The sequence below is a fragment of the Aphelocoma coerulescens genome, chromosome 20 (genome assembly GCF_041296385.1).
Source record: "Aphelocoma coerulescens isolate FSJ_1873_10779 chromosome 20, UR_Acoe_1.0, whole genome shotgun sequence".
NCBI lineage: Eukaryota > Metazoa > Chordata > Aves > Passeriformes > Corvidae > Aphelocoma > Aphelocoma coerulescens.
In genome coordinates this window covers 2205710-2222118 of record NC_091033.1, presented here as the reverse complement: position 1 = coordinate 2222118, position 16409 = coordinate 2205710, and the positions used below count along the sequence as shown (strand labels likewise).

The 16409-nt window shown below is 53.1% G+C and overlaps 1 protein-coding gene across 1 annotated transcript in view; it reads left to right on the top strand.

Annotated features, from left to right (window-relative positions):
- The window catches only part of LOC138120837 (centrosome-associated protein CEP250-like), a 118521-nt gene that overhangs the window by 30180 nt on the left and 71932 nt on the right, over positions 1-16409 (top strand). Inside the window, exons 14-15 of the mRNA XM_069033855.1 lie at positions 13661-13727; positions 14327-14481. Coding sequence (XP_068889956.1) covers positions 13661-13727; positions 14327-14481 — 222 coding nt within the window. The remainder of the gene's footprint in view (positions 1-13660; positions 13728-14326; positions 14482-16409) is intronic.

The window sequence follows — 16409 nt, the reverse complement described above, 5'->3', positions numbered from 1 at the left end:
AAGACCCCAATATCAGGGTGACGCCCCTGCCAAAGAAGCTGGGACCCCCGAGCTCCCCCACATGGGAGGAGAATGTAACTGGGGGAGCATGAAATCAGAGGAAACCCCAAAATCAGGGGAACCCCCCGAACGCTAGATGGGACCCCAGAACACCAAGACTCCCACAGAGCCTCCCCCCCTCCACCCCCCCCCCCCCCCCCCCCCCCGGGTGGAAGGAGAACACGTCCTTGGATGTGTGGCCTGGGGGTGTCACCAAAACTGTGGGAAAAACAAAGCCCTCACACAACATTTTTAATGTTAGAGAGTCAAGGCATTACTTTATTCTGGCCAGGATATTGTTCTGGCCAGGATGTACCCCAGAAATCATCTCATCCACACATAGCCCAGGTGTGCAGAGAGAATCATTCCATGACACATGGCTTCTACTAGATTTTCCAGATCTTTTATACAGTCAAAAGTCATAGAAACAAATTGGGTCAGTGTTCATTGGTCCCAAGTGAGTGTAGTTCTTAGCAATTGCTCTCCTATGGAATCCAGATTTCTTCTCTTCTGATGTTAATTAGATCTTCATTCCTTGATTTTCTTATCAGTCTTTTCTGGAGGAGATGTCTCCAACTCTGCCAGAGGCAGAGTCTGGGGTAGATGTTCATAGATGGCCGCTGATGTTCTGTTGATGTTCCGTCGATGGCCTTCATCTCTTTGGGGCTACTCCCAGTCTGTTGAAATGCTAAGCCCATCTCAGGCCTCACCTAGAGAAACAATGCCCTGGAAAGAAGCTTCAGTTCCCTTCCCCGGGGCAAAGGTGAAGAAACCTGGCTAAAGTTATATAAAAAAAGTGGTTTTAAACTGGTTGGTTTTCCAACAGGGGGGGTCCCTTGGGCGTTTCTAGGGGCTAACAGGGGGGTTTGGGGTGGCTCTGGAGACATTCTGGGAGTCTGTGGGAGGTGAGATGGGAGTTTGGGGGGCTCTAATTAGCTTTTAATCCACCCTAGGCAAAGATATTAATATTCATAATCCTATAAAGTCTTTGTTCTTCTTCCCAAAGTTCAGGACTTCAGCATGACTTTGGCTGAGCAGCAGTCCGTGCCAATTAGTAAAGCTTACTAAAATAGATCATTTGATTTAGCTAATTGTAATGCTCATGGATCGTGTGTTTTACAGGGGGCACATACTAAGGGGGGACACGGATAGGTGGATCGGGAAGTCCCAAGTACCTTCCAAGTACCGCAGCCAACAGGGAAAGGGAAGGAGGAGAAAATGCGGCCAGGAAATGAGGAGAAAAGAAGGCTACTTGCTCCAACTAATTGGGAGAGACCCCGTTGGACACACACCTGACAGACTCTCTCCCTTTCTCCAAATCAAGACAATTTTACAGGACTCCTCTGTCTCCTTTGTGGACACGAACTTCTAGTGAGGTGAATTTTACCCACTGCGGGGTGGGGGGCACAGGAGCTCCTCTGCCTGGGGAGGGGGGAGTATAAAGCAGTATAAACCAGTCCAGACTGGGGCAGGTGGGGAAAATTCAGAGTCAGAAGGGGCCAGTGGCAGCGAGGCAGGGAGGGGCGGGAGTGATCGGCCGGGGAGGGGGAGAGGGGGAAGTTCCAGCCTCAGCCGGACCCCCCTCATTGACTGACAAGTGGGGAGCGGCTCCCGCCCAACCGGCGGGCGGGGAAAAGCGCCCTCAGTCATTGGCTGGGCGGGACAGGGGGCGGGGCGAGAGCTGTTCCCGCCTCAGCCCAACTCCCCTCAGTCATTGGCTGGGCGGGACAGGGGGCGGGGCGAGAGCTGTTCCCGCCTCAGCCCAACTCCCCTCAGTCATTGGCTGGGCGGGACAGGGGGCGGGGCGAGAGCTGTTCCCGCCTCAGCCCAACTCCCCTCAGTCATTGGCTGGGCGGGACAGGGGGCGGGGCGAGAGCTGTTCCCGCCTCAGCCCAACTCCCCTCAGTCATTGGCTGGGCGGGACAGGGGGCGGGGCGAGAGCTGTTCCCGCCTCAGCCCAACTCCCCTCAGTCATTGGCTGGGCGGGACAGGGGGCGGGGCGAGAGCTGTTCCCGCCTCAGCCCAACTCCCCTCAGTCATTGGCTGGGTGGGTACCGGAAATGACCCAACAAAGCCTCAAAACCTTTTCAAAACTTAACAAAACTGACAAAAATGGAATAAATTTGTATAAGTATAAAAAATTTAAGGCTATATTTGTTACATTTAAAGAATGGAGGGTTGAAAAGGCGGACTGTGCACAAAAACGTGGCAAAACCAAGAAAACCCCCAAAACCCCTTTAAGAATCCCTCGGGATTAAGTGAGATTAAGTGGAAGCATAATAAATATGAATAAAGAAGTTAAAGCTATACTTAACATATAATTAAAAAATGGGGCGGTGTGAAAGGGGCTTCGGGTGCTAAAATGCTTCAAGAAGGCATCAAAAAACCCCAAGTGTTATAAACGAGGTGGGAAACCTTTTGGCAGGCTAACTTGTTTATTAATTAGCAACTGAGAACGAGGATCCAAGATAAGCTCAGACCCTACACTACAAGCCAGAAAAATGAACAATGTGACACATCGAGTACTCCTTTGGACCACAAGTTTCCACCAGAGAACCTGGTACAGAGCACTTGGTCAGTTTTTATTGTCTCTGTCACCTCCAGGACTGGTGCGCTTTCAATCTCACTGATTGGCCACTTTCCGGTGTTCTGATTGCCTTTTAACATGGTGCATCCTTGACCAATCATTTCTAATTGGATCCATTCCATTGGTCAGCTCCTTTTCCAGTCAGGGTGTTGGGTACTGATATCGTCTCATGGGGTAATGGTTCTAAAAGGATCCTTCTATAAAGTCCATCAGGTTCCTGTTGTACCTGCCTCTAATGGTTATACCCATGCATTGCTTCCTGTACACACGCGCACTTAACTCATTAGCTTATAACTATTTAAATTCATAGTACATTAATTAGGCACTTTATTTAACAATTCATCAACTAATTATCGATATATAGGTAACCAGCCCGGGAAAGCCAACCTGCTATAACACAAGCACCAAATTCCCCTCCTGCCGGGGCTGGCTGTCCAGCAGCTCAAGTAGGAGAGTCCTCCAGGAGCTCAGGGGAGCTGAGGCCCTCGTGCTGAGGCACAGCCTGTGGAGAAAGGGGTCAGTGGCCCGAATGCGTGCTTTGGGAATCAGAGCTGGGTTCCTAAATCCTGTCGGAACTCTCTCTCCCAGACCTGTGGTGGCTGAGGGTTGTATGAGGGAAGGGTTTGCCAGCCATGAACTGGACTTGTTGATCATCTGAGCTCCGTTCAGGGGCAGTGTGGGAGCCTGTTCCTTTCCCCTTCCCCAAGGGCAGAGTGTTGGTGAGGGCTGGAGTTGGAGGCTGTGTCTGCCCCCACAGCCGGTACCGTGGGGCTGCGGATGCTCCTGCCCACGTGGGCTTGTCTGAGCTGGGCTTTCTGCCTCTTTCAGGTGTCCTTGCTGCAGTCACAGGTGGCCTGAGACCAACAGCACTGGCAGAACTACACTGAGAGCTGTGCAAGGACCAGCCAGGAGCTCAGACCTTCACTGGGAGCTGTCCTGCTCCTTTGCAGCTGTGCTCAAGGAGCCCAAAGCTGCTGTTCTGGAAGCAGAGACTCAAAGCTGCATCGGTCTCTGAAGCTGAACTTGGCAGTGACATCCCTGGGCCGTCAGTCTCTGGAGAGAGTCTGGAGAGGCCCTGGAGAAGGCAGGTGCCGCTCTTCTCTTCCCCAGACGATTTGTACCCTGCCAGAAACCAATTCCTGTCAACTGGGGCACAAAAATTCTCCCTAGGACACAGATGAATGTTCTCAAAGATGAAGGAGTAAAATATCTACCAAAGCTTTTCCAAGCATTTGGTTCTGGAAGGTCTGTTCCTAGCGAGGTGTTCCGGTTTGGCCAAATTTAGAAATATATCCTCTGAGAGAAGGCACAACCACCCCTCCCCCACCAGGTTTGGGAAAAAATAAATTTTCCTTGAAGGAAAGTGAAGGAGATAAAACTATTTATTGAACAAACACACGGGAAAAGGAAAATAATGCTAAACAATAAAATCTCTCGCTGTGGAGAAAAAACCTGGGAAAGTGTTAGAGTCCTCCTATTGGTCTCCTCGGAGCTGGGGCTTGGCCCAAGGCCAGGCCCTCTGTGCTCGGTGGAAAGTCCTCCTGATGTGTTCTAATATTGTAGCAGTCCAGTGGAAAAGGGAGAAAGTCCGAAATTCCAGGGAAGGAAAAAAAAATTCACCTCTCTCTCCGGAGAAAAAGAAGCTGAACAACTGGCCAAAAGCTGACCGGGAAGCCGCAAGCCAGGTGCCTCCTCCCTCCCCTGCCGCAGCTGGAAAAAAACCCCCGCTATCTGTGTGTGACCTTGAACAAGCTGCAAACTGCTTTGAAAAAGTTGTGCTCAGTTTAGAGGCATAGAAATTAATTTCTGGGCATAGGCAGCGATATGGGCTACACATCATAAGGTCACCCCAAGACACGAGGAATCTTTGAAATAAGCAGCAAGACTTTTCTTCTGCCTAGAAGACCTAGTGATATGTTGCCAAACAGAGAGCAGAGAAAAAAATGCACTCGTGTCTGTCTCGGGATTCTGAATCTCTTTTATGAGCCTTAAACACTGCAACTCCTGGCATTTCTCTGTAGGAATTTGAAAAGACCCTGAAACACCATTTTTCCTCCTCATGTGGCTGTTCTAGATGCAGAGCTTTACTTTCCATGAATATTTGTAAGCACCAAGAACCTTTTGAGGCTTTTTCTTACACCTCCCCTTTGTCAGGGGAGACAGACAAATTCCTGTGACTCAGGAACTAAGCGCATCCCTAAAGAGCATGCAGGTCTCAGGAATGCTGAGCCTTAAAACTGATGCTGTCTGGGCCAGCAACTTTGAACTCATGTTATGAGCCAGGTCCCTGCCCAGCTGCCCAGCTGGGCTGTGGGGATGTGGGGGTGCTGGTGCAGGTGCCGGGCAGCAGTGAGCTGGGATGGGTGGAGAGCCAGGGGAGGGCCTCTCCAACAGCCCCTGGAATGTTGGGGTTTGCACCCTGGAAACCATCAACAGCCCATGGAATGTTGGGGTTTGGAGCCTGGCAACCATCAACAGCCCATGGAATGTTGGGGTTTGGAGCCTGGCAACCATCAACAGCCCATGGAATGTTGGGGTTTTCGCCCTGGCAACTGTCAACAGCTCCTGAACATTGGGGCTTTGACCTTGCAACTGCCAACAGCACTTTGATCTTGTGCTCTTGACCCTGCAAAGGCCAACGACCCTTGGATATTGGGGTTTGACCCTGCAAAGGCCAACGGCCTTTGGAGATTGGGGTTTAGACCCTGCGAAGTCAAACAACCTTTGGAGATTGGGATTTGACCCTGCAAAGGCCAACGGCCTTTGGACATTGGGGTTTAGACCCTGCAAAGGCCAACGGCCTTTGGACATTGGGGTTTGACCCTGCAAAGGCCAACGGCCTTTGGACATTGGGGTTTAGACCCTGCAAAGGCCAACGGCCTTTGGACATTGGGGTTTAGACCCTGCAAAGGCCAACGGCCTTTGGACACTGACATTTGGTCACTGCTCGTGCCAAGGGGCAGATGGAGACCCGGCGGGTGAGTGAGAGAGCTGCTGCCCTCTTTGTGCCAAGCCCAGCAGGGGCCTGGGTGGGCCTGGGCTGTGCCACTGGGAACAGTTCCCATTGGGAATAGCAAGGGATTAACAGTTGGCTGTTCCAGAGCTAGCAGCAGCTTTGGTGCTGGCCATGGGGACAGGCCTGGGAGGGAATGGGGGGGCTCCTGGCCATCCCAGAGCACACCCACATCTCCTCCTCCATCCTTGTCCCACTGGAGGGTGTGGGCACAAACAAGGGAGCAGCTTTCACTGCCTTCCCCTCAGCCCAATTCACAGCGCAGCCTGAGCGCTTCCCAGAGACAAGAATGGGTTTCTCCCAGACATCTCCAAGATGATCCCCAGTGGTGCAGAGGAGGCCACGAGGATGATAGGAAGATGCTCCAAGGGCTGGAGCACCTGTGCCAAGGGAAAAGGATGCAAGAGTTGGGGTTGTCCAGCCTGGAGAAGGTTCCAGGGTGACCTTCCAATGCATGAAGGGGCTGGAAGAGAGCTGGAGAGAGACTTAAGCCAGGGGCCTGCAGGGAAAGGACAGGGTCTAATGGGATATTGGGAGGGAATTCTTCCCTGTGAGGCTGCTGAGGCCCTGGCACAGGTTGCCCAGAGAAGCTGTGGCTGCCCCTGGATCCCTGGCAGTGTTCAAGACCAGGTTGGATGGGGCTCTGGGCAATTCCCCTTGTGGTGTTCTAAGAAGTGATGAGACACCTTCCAGCATGTTTGTTTGTGCTGCTGTCAACCTACTGGGCTGAAAATATTCCCAAGGAGGGGAGGAAGGAGCTGAGCTGGAATTCCAGGCTGGGAAGCATTTAGAGGCGACTGCCTCAGGGGCAGCCATGCAGTCTGAGTGTGCTCTTCCCTGTGCTCTTCCAGGGAGCTCGAGGCCTTTCTCACCAGGGACGTTTCTCCAGAGCCCCTGAGGTGAGTAAACTGTGCTGAGCTGGCTCGGATTTGAAACTGGTCCTCCACAAATGGACACTGGTTCTTGTGGAATCAGAAGAGGCATCTCAGTGGTACTTTGGAATAGGAACAGAGTACCTGACTAACAGCTGGATGTGGGCTTTCAGGTGCTGTTAGACGGCAGTGACAGCATGGCCAGTTCCATCACCGGCGCTGACCGTTCCCAGCATGCAGCCTCCAGGAACAGCCTCTCAACTCCGACATCCACTGCTGCACAGCATCCCTTGGAATTGGTTTGGGAAGCCACAGAGAATTGTGGGCACTTACAGCGATGTTTTGAGAAAATGGAGGAGCGATGCAAGAGGCTCAGTAGCCACCGGGAGCACATAGACTCTGTGATGGAAGAAATCAGAAGGTGAGTGTTTCTTCCTCCTCCTCCTGCGTTCCAGAGGCAATCTGCGTCCAGGTCTGGGAGTTCAGAGGTGTTCTGGGCAAAGAACTCACCTGCCCTACCATGTGTAGGCCTCAGTGTGGCTCTTGAGCATCGTCCTGTCAGGGCTTTTCATGCTCTACTGTGACTCCCAAGGCTGCCTGGGAGATGCACAGCGATGTTGGAATAGAAGACTCCTTCCTCTCACCGTGCTGCTTCCCTGAATTCTGTTCTTTGAGAGCCCCTGTCCAGCCACTGCTTCTCACTGAAGGAAGGCAAAATCCTGCCTTCCTTTCCCTTTGCCTCTGGAGGATTTCCTTGGGAGGGAAAGAGCAAGGTCTTCCTTAGCCCACTGCCCCCAGCTCCATTGTGGAGGGCTGAAAATGGGATCGATGGCTCTTCAGGCCTCTTCCTTCTTCTGACTGAGCCTTGTCTCTGCAGTGACTGTGAAAACCTTGAGAAGTCCAAGGAAAAGCTGCAGCAATGCACTGGAATCCCGGAGCCAGGAGCCTTGAGTCTGCGCCAGAAGAACAGCAAGCAGCTGAAGGAAGCGTCAGCCCAGGCGGAAAAGGCGGAGCAGCAGCACAGGATGGAGGTTGGTTTTGGAAATGAGGCTGGTTTTCCGTTGAAAACTTGTCTTGCCCCTTCTTGTACAGTGGAGGACTTGGCTGCACTTGAGGGAGAAGACCCATCACTGCAGAGGGAGCTGGAAGTCAACAGGCAGGCACTGGAGGAATTGCAGCTTCAGAGGGAGCTGCTGGAGCAAGAGGGGCATGATGTTACCGTGGCTCTGGACACCTTATTCCTAGGCAGCACCTGTGGGAGTGGGAGTTATGCCAGCCAGATCGGGCCAGATGCTGTTTCTGGCAGTAGAAGAGAGGGACACTGCTGTGCACACCTGGCTCAAGATGGCACACGCATTTATTAGCCAGGCATATGCATGTTCATCAGCAAAGGGTTACATGCTTCTGCAAAATTTGTTCCTTTGGGCAGCCCCAGAGCCTCTAAAAGAGGGAACGGAGCTGGGGAAGGGTCTGGAGCACAGGTGTGACAAGGAGTGGCTGAGGGAGCTGGGGGGGCTGAGCCTGGAGAAAAGGAGGCTCAGGGGGCACCTTCTCGCTCTCTCCAACTCTCTGTGACAGGAAGGTGCAGCCAGGTGAGGGTTGGTCTTTGCTCCCAGGGAACAAGGGACAGGACAAGAGGAAACGGCCCCAGGTGTGCCGGGGGAGGTTTGGATTGGGTGTTACAGGAGAGCTGTGAGAGAAGGGTTTGTTTCTGATGGTCTCTGTCAGACAGTCTCAGTTCTGGAGTATGTGGTAGGTTTGGCAAATACCCAGCAGAGGTTTTGCTTTTGAAGAGAAAAGCTCAAAACCACAGTGTAGTCTTCAGGCTTGAATACCAGCAAGGGCCATGAGACACCTTCTTTGTGTAAGACAAGTAAATGGTATTGTTGGTGTGAACTGCTGCACAAAGAGAGTCTGCTTTGGCCACATCAGCCAGACTGCCATCAGTCACTAAAGGACTGCTCACCACAAGAGCCGTTTCCCTGCCAGGCATGCCCTCGTTGCAGAGAGCTGCTTTGCACACTGGAGGAGGGGACACTTTGATGTGCGTTTTGTCCGAGAAGGAGAAACCCTGTGAATTTTCACTTGCTTCAGCAAGCAAAATTGCTTTCCTCAACCATCCTGAAAATGTCCAGCACTGGAATAGATCCTGATAGACATTTTGTTGGTAAGGGAGTTTACAAGGAGAATTGGTGTGATTTTTTGCAAGGCTGGAGCTGTGGGAGATGGCAGGCTATGGGGCTGTGTGGAGCATGCCCTCCATGTCTTCTACATTGAATTTGGGGAGGTGAAAGGTGAACAGGGCTATCTTTGGGCCCAGGAATGAGCCCTCTCACAGGAAGCCCGGCAGAAACATCAGCTTTCCGTTGGGATTTTTGTGCTGCTCTTGTGCTCTGTTTTCTTAAGACTTACCTCGGAGGATCTTCACTGTTCTCTTAAGGGTCCTCTTTTGGTGTGTACTGGTCGGTGTCCATAGCCAAACTGAGTTTGTAGGACTTTTCTTTTGTGGGCACAGGGAGGGCGCAGCGGGAACGCTGACAAGAGACAAATCTTTTTAAAGACTCGCCTGGAGTATTTCTGAACAGCAACCCAGAGATGTCTCCTGGGCTGTGTTCTAAGTCACTTCCTGGGAAGCTGTGTCCCCCCCAGGGCAGACAGTGGCCCAGGGGAGCAGCAGCCGAGTGCTCTGAGAGCGCGTGAGCCCATCAGTCTTTGCCTCTTGCCACACAGAGTTTGCAGGGGAAGTGTCAAGCCCTCTGCTCTTTCCTTCTGTGCAGGTCCTGCTGGAAAAGCAGAAGGAGAAGAATTCTTTATCAGAGACACTGCTCCAAACTCGGGGACAGCTAAGCCAAGCCTGCCAGCAGGTGCAGCAGCTCAGGCAGGAGGTGAAAGAGCAGCAAGAGAAGGGGCAGGTAAGTCTGAGCAGGCAGGGAACAGAGTGCAGGGCAGTGGCAAGGGCACAAAAGGCAGGTGCTGGGAGTCAGGAGGCAAGGGCTGCTTCAGGCCCTGGCAGCACAGAGCCTGGCAAGCTCCAGAGCTCAGGCCCGGGAAGCAAGGCTTACAATGGAAGCAGAGCTGGGTAGAGAAGCCAAAAGAAGTCGCTGAAGGAATGGGATTTTGAGAGAGCAAGTGGGAAAAGCTGAGCCTGAGGGCAGGTCGCAGGAAGTTGCTCTGCATTTTGTTGCCAGACCATCCAGTCAAAGCTGCAAGCTGAGCTGCAGAAAGCTCGGAGGGGAATCCAGGCAGCGCAGAAGAGGCACAAGGAAGAATTACGAGGCATCAAAGAGGAAATGAATCTCCTCCTTGAGCAGAGGGAGGCTCTACAAAAGCAGGTGAGTGAAAGAGCAGTGGCACCGCAGCATCCAGCAGGGGGTCTGTGCCCTTCTTGCTTTTCCATGGCAGAGCAGCAGCTGCTGGGGTGGTCCCTGGGGCTGCCTCGTGCTCTGGGCTCCTTGGCAGCTGCTCTGAAGGACCCTCGGTGCTCTGCTGAATCTCAGCTGCTGCCCAGCTGCTCAGCTGGGCTAGTCCTCTGGGCTGTTGGCCAGCAACCATCAGCACGGATTCCTGCTGGCCTCTTCTTGCTGGCCATGGTGTGGGAGGTGCTTTTTCAGGTGCCCTTGGTGGGCCACGTAGAGATTGAAACAAGTTGTCCGTATGCATTGTGAATCTGGTGCTCTGAGGACAGGGAGAAATGGAAAGTTGGCCTTTGCCTTTTCTCACAGCCTCTGCTGTGGCTGACAGTGACAGGCTGTGGCTGTAGCCTCTGACTGCTTTGTTCTGTTTGACTGGAGGTGGGAGAGTTGACATCTCAGCTGGCAGCCTCCAGAGAGTCCCAGGCAACGATTGTTCAGAGAGCCCAGCAAGATGTGAGGGAGGCCCAGAAGCAGTCAAGGCAGAAGCTGTTGCAGGTTGAGCAGCTCCAGAAGATGCTGGAGGAGGCAGAACATCAGAACAAGGAGCTGCAAGTGCACCTGAAGAACTTGGAGATGGAAAGGAGTCAATGGGAAGAAGTGGCACGCCAAAATTCGGGACTTTGGGCTTCCTTGAACACCCTAGAGAAGGAAAAAGCCAGGTAAATGAAAGCCTGTGGGACTCTGCCTTGTGGGAATGGATTCCCTCTTTGCCATCTTTGCACCTGCCAGGGGCTCTGGCAGCATTTCCTACGTGGCAGAGTTCTGAACTCTCCGTGCAGACGCGTCTGGTTGTCTGGATGTTGTGTTTCATTTTCTTTTCTTTCAAGCCTTCAGTTAGAGTTTTTCTGAAGACAAAGGCTTTTGGAGTAGCTCTTTCCCTCTAGGGGTGTGTTCTGTTGTTAGGTGGGTGTGCTAACACTGCCCAAGCTGCAGTGTAAGGAGCTGGACACATCCAGCAGCTCCGCCTTGGGTCCTGTAACTTGAAGCCTTTGGGATCTGGAGCAGCCTGGCATCCTGATGCCTTTGCTTGGCAGAACCATCTCAAGGCCCTGATTGCTGACCTAGGCCAGATTCCCCTCAAAGGCACCCAAGAACCAAGAATGTCTCTGTTGCATCGTTCCTCAGAAAATGCCCCCAGGTGCCTGGGGGGGCTCAAGCAGGGTCCCTGCCAGCCTCCAGAGTCACAGGCAATACTGACTGTGCAAAGAATGCAAGAGACAAGACCAAGGTTAGCGGGGCCCCTCCAGCTGACCAAGTCCTGCCGGTCTTCAGTGCCACAGGATTCTTCTTTCGAGAAGAAGACAAAGAAAGGGCAGGGCCCTCTTGCTTGCCTGCAGGTTTCTGCATCTTCCATCAGGTTGTGCTCCAAGGCTCTGTTGCCACTTCTGCTATCGGCCTTTGTTTCTCCAGCTGGAAGTAGGATGGGTGCTGGTAAATCTTAGGGAACTTCCCCGAGATCCTCTGGCTGTAGGGTGCTGCTCCTCCTACCTGGACATACAAGATGGGGCAAGGAAATGTCTCTTCCATGTTGACCAAACCTTTCCCCCTTGGAGCCTGGGTACTCAGAAGAAAACTCTTCCTCTCCCCTAATCTCTTCATGGCAAGACTTTGTTAGGTCTATATTCACATTCCCATCTCAAGAAGAAGGTAGGACATGTAGGCAGGAACTCCTCATTCTTTCATGAATAAAAGCAGAGTGGGCACATGCTGGGCTGTGACTGCAGGGGGAACAAACAAACAGCCACGTTGTTTAGACAAACCTCATCAGACAGAGCAGTTTTCCCCGAGGTGGTGCGAGTCCTAAGAGTTCCTAAAATGTGATACCGTGTAGTAATGAGTTGCATGCTTCCCTTTTAGGCTGCTTCTGTCTCTGGAGGAAAAGAACCTGTGCCTCAGAACACTGGAAGAAAAGAACCAGGCACTGAACAATCAGGTGTCTCAATTTCGTTCTGCTCTTCGCGAGGCCGAGCAGCTCTGTGCAAACCGCACAGGACAAGTGCTGAAGCTCAACGCCCAGGTAATCTGTGCCCTGGCGTCCTCTTCTCCAGGGACACACATCATCACCTTTGGCTTGGAGGCCCCAACTGCTTTCCCCTCCCAGCAGCATCCACTGCTGCCGTGTTCTGCCCCGGGGTGCTGCTGCACCCACAGGCCAAGGCTGGATCTGGTGTCTGCTGCCGATGTTTTCCTCCGTTCTCTCCCGGGTCCCAGCAGGAAATGTGGGAGGAGAAGCAGCAGCAGACTCCTTTGGAGCTTCTCCATCCCTCTGTTAGCAGTGTTGTCCCAGATGGAGTTGGTGCCTGTGCTGGGCACCGAGCAATGTGGGCACACAGACGTGGCTATGGCAGGCTGGGGAGGGCACTTCCAGCGCAGCCAGTTCAGCCGGTGTTCAGAGCTGCAGCCTCAAGGATGCCCATTGGCTCCCTTTCCCTATTTTCAGGACACTTGTTTCCATTGGAATCCTTGGCTCTGTGCCTTCTGTTTTGGGCATGTTTTTTTGCCTGAAGTCATTTCTCCTTTGTTACTTGCTCTACTGCCTGCTCTGCTGCCTCAGGAGCAGCCCTGTCCCTGAGGCTCTGTGCATCCATCTTCCAGATGCGGGCCCTGCAGAAGGCAGTGCTGGAGATGGAGGCTACCCAGGCAACTCGAGAGAAGCAGCTGCTGCAGGAGCTGGAGGAGTCCCGAGCAGGAGAACGGAGCTTGAGGGACTCTGTGCAGGTGCTGGAGGCTGAGGTGTCTGAGCTGCGTAGGAAGCTCCAGAGCTCTGAGAACAGAGCAGAGGCCTTGGCCACGAAGTGTCAGCAGGCCAGTGGTGCTCACCAGGAAACTCAATCCCAGCTGGACAAACTGCTCCTGGTTCTCCACCACGTGATCAGGGATAGCAGAGACTTGGTCACCTGGAGCTCAGGCAAGTGTGGGAGGCTGGGAGAGCAGGTGGAGCGAGGGGGTGGTTCCTGGTCATCCTGGTATGACACACTCACCCTGTCAGTTCAGGCTGACTCAGGCCTTGGGAAGTCTTGTCTCCCTGCAGAGACACAAGTCCATGTTTGTTTGTAGAGAAGTGATTAGAGTCAGAAGGGAGAAGGGCCCAAGTCCTGTCAAGCCACAGGGCCCATGCAGTTGTCTTTGGGGCAGTGCTGACATTAGTGGTCATCAAAATAACGTCAGCCTGTGACACACATCCTGCTGCAAGGCGAGCTCTAGGACAATGACAAAGGCACCTCCTCCTAGGTAGAAAGAGGCCTTGTTTGTTGGAGACTGTTGGATTAAATCTTGAAACAGAATGTCTTCTCTTTTCAGAAAAGGGTCATGTCTTGGGCCTAAGTGCTTCTCAGGATGGGGATGTCCCCGCAGAGCTCACAGTGGACAGAGTGTCAGCAGCTCTGCAAGACCTGCAGCAGCACCTGGAGCATTCCCAGAAAGATCTGGTAATATGCACCCAGAAATCCTGTCCTGCTGCTGGGCTGCTGGACAAGCAGAGTGCCAAGGCCAGGATGGGTGGAAGTTCTTGTAGGGGGGTTGTCTCACTAGCATGGGGAGGAAGGAGGATCACGATCACATCTACCAGTACGGTCCAGCTGCCCTCTCCCACCTGGGCTATTTCTGCTTTAGTGTTTGTAGCCCTTTGTCTCCTGCCAGCAGTGGCACTGACAGGTGATTCTGTTCCTCTTGCCTCTTCCAGAATGATGCAAGGAAGAAGATACAGGCCTTGGAGCTGGAGCTGGGCATGGGGCAGGCTGAGAGGGACAATCTCAGAGCCAGCAATCAGGAGCTGCTGAAACAGTTGGAAGAAATTCAAGCAGGTACAGCTTCACCTCTCCCACCCGCTGCCCCATCCTGTCCCAGCAGGGATCTCTGATGCCACACAGAGGAAAAGGGCAGTGCCCAGAGATGGCAGAGGGGAAGAACAACCAGCAGGAGATTTCTCCATCCAGTGCCAGTGAAAGCTTTTTCTCGAGAAAGATGCCGTGGCTGGCAGTGCCATCTGGCTGTGCTATGGCTGATCCCGTGCACAGGTGGTGCCTTTCAGGTGCTGTGTCTGTGCTGAGGAGCTGTAGCTGGATGCCTCAGCTCGATTCCCCCCAACTCCAGGCCCTGACAGAGCCCCCAGGCTATTGGCCTCTCTGGAGCAGGGCTGCACAGGCATCCCCGCTCCTTTGTCTCTCTTGGACTGCTCACTCTGCACAAGCCCAAGAGGAAAGACACTTTCCTATTCCTCTGAACCTTGCCCCTTGGATTCCTGCTTTTTTCTCCTTCATTTCTGTCAGCTTTGGAAGCCCTTGCGGCCTTAGGGGCTGGCAAACACAGGCAGGCCAAGAAGACAGTGCTGTTGTCCCTGCAGGATGCACATCAGTTTGCCTTTGCTTTGCTGTTCTCATTCTCCTTCTCCTTCCTGCCGCAGCGATGTGGAGGGCAGAACACCAGAAGACCTCTCGAGAAACTGCCCTGGAGAAAGAGGCCATTGCCCTGAAGGAAGAGGGTGTGACTCTTTGTCAGGAGGTGGCATCTCTGCAGAGGAAACTGGAGAGCCTGGAGAAGGAAAGGAAGGATGTGCTGGTGAGAACGGCAGATGCCATGAAGGGCCATTTCCTAGCTATGTTTGGCCCTTGTGTTAATAGTTCTAAGGAGCACCTCTTTCCAGCTGAGCTTTTCAAACTGCATTCTTCTGAATAAGGAGGAAAAGATGTCGTAGTCATGCCAAAGCCAGTTAGTGCTGAGGCTGCTGGTTTTCCTCCATGCTGGAGTTTTGTGCCCTCTAGTTCTCAATGTCCACACTGTCTCTATGGACATTGCATGGTCTGGGCAATTCCTCGTGTCCAAACCCACGTCCAGATTTCAAATACCTGGACCTGGAACGAGGGGTGAGAAGGCCAAGTTTGCTGTTAATAGAAAGGTGTTTGGCCTTGGCCATCAGAGAGCAGCCAGTGGGGAGAAAAGAGAGAAAAGCAAAGTGCTGATGCAGATAAGGACGTGTGCCTGCAAGGGGAGAACTCGTCCTGAGTGGCAGCAGAGAATGACAGACTGATGTGGCCATTGCTGCTCCAAGAGAGGGCAGTGGGGCTCTCAGGGATGGTGCCATGGAAACTCTACACAGGAGAGCTCAAAAACCACTCCTGTCACCCCAGCTGCAGGGAATGAAATGTTGGGGGTGTTTGCTCTTCCCTTTCTCCCTGCTGGAGAGCACATCCTCATGGCACTGCCTAAATCCTGCTTAGCGTGGACTTGGAATCCTGGCTGCAGTTCTGGCAGCTGCTCCCCAAAGGAACACTCAAGTGGAGCTGCAAGAGGTCGGGGAAGGGCAGAAAGGGAGCTGGGATGGGCTGAGTGAGCTGGGAAAGACTCAGCGTCAAGGGCGGTCCCAGCAAAGGTCTGAGGCATCCCGAGAGGCAGAGAGAGAGGGGCAGCCTTTGCCTGTCTGTGGCAGGAGTCCCGATCTGGTATGAAAAGCAAACCGAGAGAGGGAATGAGTGACCTCCCTGTTTTGGCAGCGTGAACGGGAATTGTACGAGGAGCAGATGAGGGATCTGAAAAAGAAGAATGAAATGAAAACACTTGAAATTTCAAGAAAGGAAACAACGCAACAATTGGACGCTGAAAATGAAAGAAAACAGGAGGAGTTGGAGCATGGGGCTGCTGCTTTGAAGGAAGGCAGAGGAAACGCTCAAGTCCTGTGTGCTCCACTGGCCAAGTGTAAAATTGCCAAAGAGGCTCTGAAGAAACACTCAGCCTTTCTGCAGGGAAAGAGTCATCCCCAGGTAGGCACTGGCATTGATCTTCAGTCCACTGCAACGTCTCTCAAAGATTCCAATGAAGTTTCCCATGAAGAGGTGGGATTCTAGATCCCTGTCAGTCTAGGCCTGCTTGGGCAAAGCAGCCCGGGCTGCAGCAGGCAGCCTTGTGTGTCTGCCTGGCTCCAGCCAGAGACCACTGGCTGCCAGATTGTTTGCTGGCACGCCTGGAACGACTGAGGCAGCTCTGGAGCTGTTATTCAAATCAGCTCCAGGCCAAAAGCTGGGCATGGGGAATTGCTTCTCCCGTGCCCAGGCAACGTGTGGGTTGGATTTGGTGTAGAAAGGAATGGAGCAGGTGAGCAGAGTGATGGACTGAAGTGAGCAGAGTTCTGTAGCGAGGGCTGAAGAGCAGCTGCACTGCTGGAGCTTCGAGGATGCTTCCCGAGATGGAGATTTCTGAGGGACAGCTCTTGTGGTGTTTGAAATAAGGGAATCATCTCCTCTCTGAACACCCAGCAGGCTGTTGGAGCAGAAGGCAAGCGGCTGTCTGAGCACTCCAGGAGGGGTGTGGAATGTGTGCGGGACCAGGTTGCAGCAGCAGCAAAAGACAAGCCAGAGAAGCGTGAGCTCAGGAGAACTTTTGAGGTAAAGTGGGCTTTCACTGCCTCTGCAGAGCCTCAGGCTCCTCTGGATCATGACTCGTGTGCCCAGGCAGTGCTTTGGAGTCCTCTGCTTGTTTCCTTGCCTCTCCCT